Raw genomic sequence first — 8428 nt, forward strand, 5'->3', positions numbered from 1 at the left:
ACTTATTAAATAAAAACTTTGCGATTTTAAATTATCAATTAAGCGGTAACAAAAATTATGTATATTTTTATGCAAATTAAAGATTCGAAACTTATAGGCACAGGACCTTGCAGCAATATTGCAATCTTGCATATTGCAATGCAATATTGCAGCAACATTATTGAAATATAAATATGGAACGTTGCTGCAATAATGCGATAATGATGTTGCAGCAACATTGTAAAGTTATATATATATATATATAAAATTTGAATATTATTAAAAAATATTTTCAAAAAATCAGTTTATTAATTGCATATATGTATAATATTATGTGCAAATTAGAATACCTTCATAAAAAAAAGTATTATATACAAGTATTTTAAATTATAAAATATTGCCAACAGTCATACATGTAAAAACTTGTTTATTATATAATTTTGTAAAAATTGTTACTCAAATTGGCATAATAAACAACTTAAACAGCTTCAACAACAGCACCAGTTCTCGTCCGATCACTGAAGGTAAGCAGCGTTTGGCACGGTTAATACTTGGATGGGTGATGACCGCCCAGTAAACACAAAGTAAAAGTAACATAACATTAATGTTATAATTTCCCACTCAATAATGTAACTGCAATATAACATGCCTTGTACGTAACAATTACATTGTTGAGTGGGAAATAATAACATTGATGTTATGTTACTGTTACTTTGTGTTTACTGGGCGCTTGTGAATTATAAAATATTAAAATAAGGAATTATTATCAACTTACACACACACACACACACACACACACACACACACACACACACACACACACACATATATATATATATATATATATATATATATATATATATAGTTACTATACACGTTTTTGAAATGTTTTTTATTTTATTTTAGTTGGAACAATAAAATATTTGGTTAATCATATATTAACCAAATTATTTGGAACGGTTTACCAAATTTTGGTTATGTCAACAAAATTGTTTTTTCAGTGTTATTAGGTGTAGATAGGACAATAGATCGTTAGAATGTAAAAATACCAATTATTATGTCATTACAAAGCACATTAAAATATATATATTACATTGCAATATTGCTACAATATTGTATTGCAATATTGCTGAAAGCGGACATTTTACCGTTGCTGCAATATTGCAGCAATGTTGCAGCAACATTTTGCAACATTTCTGCAATGTTGTAATCTTGCAAAGAAATATTTCTGCAATAATGCTGCAATATTTTTGTGCCGTATGGGTATATACTTATTAAATTTGTCATTGAGCAATCTTTTAAGAATAGATTTTTTTATGAAATCCAGAAATCTTGCTTATCGTGTTATATAACTTTGCATCTTTTTCATATAAATTAGTTTGAATGAAGCAACTTGACGCGATTTTAGAATATAATGTAAGGACTACATAAATACAAATATGTATAGAACAATTTAGAGAAATAACCGAAGTCTCTTATTTACGAATGAGATCTCACAAACATTTGATGGTTTCGGTTCTAGATGAATGAGGCTGCATGCGATTACGAGGGTAAAAGTATGTGTTGGATTAGAGGAAGTGAGTTTTCCGCAAGCCCTGAACGTATGAAAAAAATTTTCAAAGATGAATTCATAGTCTTAGAAGGCGAAACTAGAGTTAATGTATTTGGAATAAATCTTAAAATAGAAGAGGAGCTATGGAAGTTGAAAAAGTATTTATTATCCGCTACAATTAACCCCGAGAAATTACAATATTGATATTGTTATGACGTCTTTACTTCGTTTCAATAAACAAGATTTTCAAAGATCAACGACACCTGAACCAGGCGCATCAAGCGAATCGACTGTTTCTGACAAAAAAAAACGTAAAAACTGTGAGTACCTTTTCATTTCATATGCTTTTACATACAAACAATTTTTTCATAGTTATATTTTTTAAATTAATTATAAACAAAACATATTTGATAGATTTATTTTATTTTGCAAAAAGCACATCACTTTATTTTTTAAATGAATGGATACCCTCAAAGATGTATTAAATGTTAAAAATGTGTCGTAACTTTGCCCTCCAGAAACAAAATTTAAAAGATCTTTGTATTCGGAAATTTCCTAAAATATAATGTAAAATAATTTTCGAAGCTTTTACAAAAAATGTGCGAGGAAAAATTATACATTAATAGAACAATTAAATTTAATAAAATAAAAATTCTTTCTAATTAAAATTTTTAACGAAAAGATTTTTATTTTCAATGAAAATGTGAAATATTATATGGATTCTCATAAATGCTCGTTATTTTATACACAAAGAACGAATTTTTACGATTTTATTCAATCATTTATCTTCACCGCCATTTTTTTTTTTTTTTTAGTTTTCTGTGACGAATTAGACGCACTCATAAGCGAATTCCCCTATGAAAATGGTAATGCGTCGCTGTTCATGTTGATACCTGTTTCATGGACCTCACGTACCGATCATATCAAAATACACTGTACTAACTCTAAACTTTGCAACTTGGTCGAACAATTGTCGAGCGACGTCGGAATGCGCAAATTACGCGAATTGCTAAATAATAATAAGAATAAAAATAATATTGATAATTTCTCGTATTGGCCAGTCTTCGAGATGGAGAAAAATCTGAAATTCCGTAAACTGCTACAAGCTCTAGTCGGGCAATTATTGACCTCCAACGCGATCAATCTGGATACTTACTTCACGAGAGACGAACAGTTTGTGCGCTATGGCAATGTTGCGCATCGTACTCACGTCAAGATCACGAAGAAGAACACTTGGGCGGGTGCGATGACTTTGTTCACCGGACAAGAATTTGATTCAAAGGTTTCGAAGATGGTCAGAACGAATTCCAAGTTTCCGTTCGTCTGGCTAATTTATGACAAACGACAACGAGACATCCTCTTTATCGGCGCTTGCAGAGGATCTGTTTTTCGGACTGGAAATAGTCCGTCAAAAAAATTTAGTTCAGAATTATATAAAATGATACAACTTAAAAAACGGCCACGAAAAACAGATGGGATAAGGATGAGAAGGAAATTAAGTTCAGAGTCAAATACATCGAACACGCGCCCTGCGAAACGGCTACTAGAAACAGATTTTTATTTATTTTATTTTTTATTTATTTATGTACAGGTAAACGGGAGATATCCCTTTAAAAACAAATTAAAATAAAATAAGTTGAGAACATAGAAAATGTACAAAGTTATAGCTATATGATTACGCACAATTTATAACATTAAGAGCCTATCGCAATAAAACTAAAACACAGGAAGGAAATAACAAGTCTATCGTAGACAATGGGATAACGTTCGTCTGAAGGTGCAGAGTGATGATTGAAAGAAATCCACACGATCAGAGAACTCATTCGCCAGCATGCAGATTCGATTCAGGGGCTTGTATCTTCCATAAGAGGTACGGTGAGACTCAACATTAAATGTGACGCCCTTCCTGAGAGGCCTAGCCGGAGCACGCAGCCCCACATACTCTAGGAGCTCCGAACATGTAATACTCCCATTAATCAATTTGAAAAAAAACAGTAGATCTAGAAAAGTGCGTCTATTTGCTAAAGTAATTAGCCGCAAGTTATTCAGCATATCATCATAAGAGTGATCGAAAAAGCGCATTGGATTATCCGTTATGAAGCTCACTCTACGCAAAAAACGGTGTTGGATTCCCTCAATCTGAATATCATATTTGGCATAAAACGGAGCCCAGACAATGGAGGCGTACTCTAAATGAGGCCGTACTAGCGCACAGTATAACAATCTTAAGGTGTGCACATTATTAAAGTATTTGCCAGTCCGCAAGACAAAACCCAGTTTTCTATACGCGCAGTTCGTGATACTCATTATATGCTTCTCAAACGATAGATCAGGGCAAAAGGTGACCCCAAGATCGCGTACAGAATCTACCTCAGAGAGACGCACCCCGTTTATCGAGTACTCATGCATGCAAACGCTTCTCCTCCGACTAAAGCGGATTACATGACATTTCGCTATATTAAACTGTAGTTTATTAACATTACACCAACGCTCGAGCCGAAACAGATCAAGCTGCAACAGATCCGCGTCCTCAAGGTTATTTACTCGTCGAAAAACTTTTAAATCGTCCGCATATAGTAGAAATTTACAGTGATTAAAGACCTTGTTAATGTCATTAATAAATAGATTGAAAAGAAGCGGGCCCAGGTGAGAACCCTGGGGCACGCCAGACGATGCTTTAAAAATTCTAGATTGGCAATTATTGATCTTTACAATCTGTGACCTGTCTGTTACATAACTTGATACCCATTTCAGCAAAGTACCATCAATACCAAAGGCCCGCAACTTAGTGAGTAGCAGGGAATGGTCAACGCTATCAAAAGCCTTTCTAAAGTCCGTATAAACTGCATCGACCTGGGAGCCATCCTCCACCACTGAATTAATAAAATTCTGATAAAGTAGCAGATTAGTCACGACGGAACGACCGGCAATAAAGCCATGCTGCTCTTCAATCAAAACATACTTAAATAATGATGCAAGTTTATTCGCTATTATATTTTCGAATAATTTAGGCATGAGGCATTGCTTACTTATTGGTCTATAATTAGAGACCAAAGTTCTATCACCGTCCTTAAATATTGGCGTAACGGTGGATAGCTTCCAGGATTCCGGGAAGATGCCACTTACTAAAGACTTATTGAAGATAATCCAAAGTACTCTAGATAGTATGAAATTGGTTGCTTTAAGAAAGAGCGGAGGAATGCCGTCATAGCCAGAGTTGGATGCCAAATTCGTGGCATTTATGCAATTAAATATATCCCCGATGGAGATATCTACATTCAATAGGCTCAGATCATGCTCACATACATCAACATCGCTGCCACCATGCACATCCGAACCGGAGTAAACAGAATAGTCTGCGAAACAATTTGCTATGGCTGATCCATCATAGACAGACGAGCCATTGTGATAAATTGACATTGGAGGTTTATTAGAAGTATACATGGATTTTGTGAAGCTCCAGAAAACATTTACATTACTCGAGATAGCCTCCTCCGTACGATGCACATAGCTCCGCAGACACGCCGATGAAAGGGATTTACATCGAGCCCTCAGACCCGAAAATTCCATATAATCCGAAAAGCAATTAGTTCTCTTAAATTGGATGTGAGCACTCTTTTCGGCCTTGATGAGAGTTTTCAGTTCATTTGAGAACCATGTAGGATGCTGTGATTTGCGGGTCATATATGTAGGAACAAAATTAGAGATGACATAATCAAGATGCCCATACAAAAAATCCACAGCTTCATTTGCATCCAGAAATTTTAGTTCTTCATCCCAGGAGATACTGCCCAAGTAATCATTAATAGCATCATAGTTCGCACGTTTAAAGTTCCACCTATGTTCAATGTGAGATGACAGCGATGTTTTCAGTGGCAAAGTCAACAAGATGGCCGGATGATAACGATCGCACGCACATAAATAACAACGGCTAGCTCCACTGAAGCGCTATGCAGTGTGGAAAACACTAGATCTAAGGTATTCCGATTCACATTAATGATCCTATTGTGCTGGTAAAAATTAAATTCATTGAAGAAGTGTGAGATAATGTTAGCATGCGGTAACATATTACAGTGTCGATCTGATTCATATTGCAAGTAATTGTTATTATTATGCCACTGAATATGCGGAAGATTATAATCGCCCGCAATAAGAAAATTAGCATTAGGTAACGCGACTAACACTTCTTCAACAGAGAGGCAGTGAGCCTCGTATAGAGACGGCTCCGATAAAGGAGGCATGTAAACAGTGCCGACAATAAATTGTACATGATCAAGGCGAATGTCAACAAACAGCTGTTCGACGCGTGACTCTGAGATATTTATAGCACGACTAAATATAGAATTTCTCACAGCAATCAACACACCTCCTCCGCGCGAATAAACACTATTAGCAATATTTCTATCATTGCGAAACACGGTGAAATCATCAAGGCCCAGCTCCAAGCTCGATATACCCTCATGCAGCCACGTCTCAACCAAGACTATTATATCGTAGTCAACAGATACGGACGCCACAGCACACCGCAGATCACAAAGCTTCGTTCTCAAACCGCGAACATTTTGATAATAAATAAGGGGAGAGCGAGTTAGTTTTTTGAACTTGACTTTACATCGACGATTTTCGGCACACCGTTTATATAACGAATTGTTTTATTTGTTTCTCCTTCGTCCTTCAGGCGCCCCAGAGCGGCCCGCAGGTCCCTAAGATATTGTCTTTGCTTCATTGTTTGATCCTGAGAGATGTTGACAGGACCAGAGTATCGCGATTTATTCCTCAGGATTTCCAGCACCTCCCGTTTTGTGGAAAAAGAGACACGCACCGGTCTAGAATGACCTCGCTTCGCCTTTCCCAGTCTCTCCGTTCGCATTGCGGAATTCACGCCAGGCTGGATAGTCCGAATGATATCCCTCACCAGATCATCATCTCCACAGCCATTGTTATCGGACTCCTCCAGATTGAAAAATATCAAATTAGTCGATCTTCTCTCTCTATCTTCCATTTCCTCGATAACATCCGTCTCAACTGAGCGCAAGGGGTCCAATGGTTGAATTACTGTCGACCGGCCCTCAAGTAAGTCCACTCTATTCGATATGCTCTGAATTTTATTTCTGACCTTGTCCATATCAGCCTGATGCATCTCCACGATCTCTCTCCGGAAAGTGAGAAACTCTTCATGTATTACCTTTCTGATATCCTCTAAGAGCCGCGGACTCGCATTCAAACTTTGAGGCGAACTTCCGGAAGGGCAACTCAAGAACTGACCATTCAAGAAGGGATGACCGCTACGTGCGAGACAACTTGGATGCGATGCTATATTGCATCCACCACAAGTTACAGGCTTTGCCACGGCTACACCGCATCCTTTGCATATTTTTTTTCCATCCATTTCGTTAGAATCACAACTAGAGAAAACTCAGCAACAGCGAAATAGGCGGTATACGGATTTAACGAAAACAGGCCGCCGAACCAAAACACGACCGTCCTCAACCAATGTATACTGTATACTGATTTGTAGGTATTGGAAAATGTTGTAATTATCGAAGCTATATTTTTTTCTCAGTCAATCTTTTGTCGATTTGTATTAATTTGAATTGTATTTCAAACGCGAAATATACTATAATATCTGTTAAAAATTTTAAGACCGATGAAATAAATCAGTTCTTTGTGTCGTACAAATTTATCTTCGCTATTTTTATAAATTTTTTCAAAGTTGAAAAAAAAAGAAAATTATAATATTTCTCAAAGTATTTCGGAAATGTAATCCTATTGTATTTTCACATTTTAATTTAATTGTTTTACAGTTATTTGTCGTTTTATTAAATTGAATAGAAAGCCATATAATGAGCATTAGAAAGTATTAATATTATTATCTCATAATATGTAAATGTTAAATTTCGATAAACTAGTTAATATATATACACACATATATATACTGTGACGTGACGTTTTTAACGCCCGTCACAGGGCCGGCACGGCCCAGCCGAGGAAGGGTCGAGAGAGAGGACGAATTTTGGGTCGGCGAGCGACGAACTTTTCTTCGTCGACTCGCCTTTAGTTATATAAGTCCCATAGATTTACCGAGTGGAAGTGAGTGGTCAGAGAAGGCCCTGATGTATCGAAGGGAGCAGCCATCGTGGGATGGCGGAATTTGCAGCAAGAGTGGACGACCTGGGTGGAAGCGGTGCGCTCGGGGACGCCGGGTAACACGGAGAAGTAAGGTATTTATTGTCCATAAATAGAATAAATACGTAAGGGCCCGTTACTGCCGGATACGTTTTACAGCCTCGGATAGCGGACGGAGTTAAGCGGAGGAGCACATCAAAAGGTACCAACATCTCGAGACAGGGATGGCTGCTCCAGTGGGGCCGCTGGCACCGTCCCGAGGAAAGCGGAACCGTCGGAGACTGATCACCTCTCGGCGGGTTCCCCCGCAAGTCAACAGCCAGTAGAGAAGGAGAGAAGCAATTATTCGGAACGTGCAGCGAGCAGCCACATTATCCGCACCAACATTCCGAGGAATACCGAGAGCAGTTTCGAAAATACCGGGACAACGAGGCCCACAAGGATCGACTATCGTCGACAGAGGATCCAGGATCGATTATAGGCGGCGCGCGCAGCGCCACCGACGCCGGCTACCGGCGTGCCGTGAGCCCAGAGTCGTACACTGTTCGACGAGACTGCGGCGTGCGAACCACGTGAGACACCGACGGACGACAGATTATTGTAAGGCCACCACTTCAAAGTCTCGGTAAGAGCGAACTCGGCGGGGACTCGCGTCTCTAGTAACGGTTAAGATTGTTATCAATGTCATTGTTAATTACTTTCGTTACCGAGCACTCGGGAGTGTCCGAAACGCGAGGCCCGTACCGAGATTCGCCATTAAAGTAAGAACTG

At 38.0% G+C, this 8428-nt stretch overlaps 2 protein-coding genes across 2 annotated transcripts; one reads left to right on the forward strand and one right to left on the reverse strand.

Annotated features, from left to right (window-relative positions):
- Positions 1-1742: 1742 nt before the first annotated feature.
- On the forward strand, positions 1743-3145 carry LOC145945117 (uncharacterized). The gene is made up of 3 exons (XM_083053947.1): positions 1743-1851; positions 2347-2934; positions 3123-3145. Exons 1-3 carry the CDS (start codon positions 1743-1745, stop codon positions 3143-3145), a joined length of 720 nt encoding a protein of 239 aa, XP_082910073.1.
- Positions 3146-3274: 129 nt separating this feature from the next.
- On the reverse strand, positions 3275-6920 carry LOC145945118 (uncharacterized). The gene is made up of 3 exons (XM_083053948.1): positions 6134-6920; positions 5524-6014; positions 3275-5479 (listed from the first exon to the last, which is right to left on the reverse strand). Exons 1-3 carry the CDS (start codon positions 6918-6920, stop codon positions 3275-3277), a joined length of 3483 nt encoding a protein of 1160 aa, XP_082910074.1.
- Positions 6921-8428: the final 1508 nt, after the last annotated feature.

Source organism: Prenolepis imparis, unplaced genomic scaffold, assembly GCF_030444845.1.
Source record: "Prenolepis imparis isolate NDT839.2.m4 unplaced genomic scaffold, iyPreImpa1.0 SCAF_14, whole genome shotgun sequence".
In the NCBI taxonomy this organism is placed as follows: Eukaryota; Metazoa; Arthropoda; class Insecta; order Hymenoptera; family Formicidae; genus Prenolepis; species Prenolepis imparis.

Coding starts and splice junctions, on each gene's coding strand:
- LOC145945117 (XM_083053947.1), top strand. CDS start 1,743: ATGACGTCTTTACTTCGTTTCAATAAACAAGATTTTCAAAGATCAACG. Junction 1,852..2,346: donor CAAAAAAAAACGTAAAAACT/GTGAGTACCTTT, acceptor TTTTTTTTTTAG/TTTTCTGTGACGAATTAGAC. Junction 2,935..3,122: donor TGTTTTTCGGACTGGAAATA/GTCCGTCAAAAA, acceptor ATTTATGTACAG/GTAAACGGGAGATATCCCTT.
- LOC145945118 (XM_083053948.1), bottom strand. CDS start 6,920: ATGGATGGAAAAAAAATATGCAAAGGATGCGGTGTAGCCGTGGCAAAG. Junction 6,015..6,133: donor AATCGTCGATGTAAAGTCAA/GTTCAAAAAACT, acceptor ACGATATAATAG/TCTTGGTTGAGACGTGGCTG. Junction 5,480..5,523: donor AGCACAATAGGATCATTAAT/GTGAATCGGAAT, acceptor CACACTGCATAG/CGCTTCAGTGGAGCTAGCCG.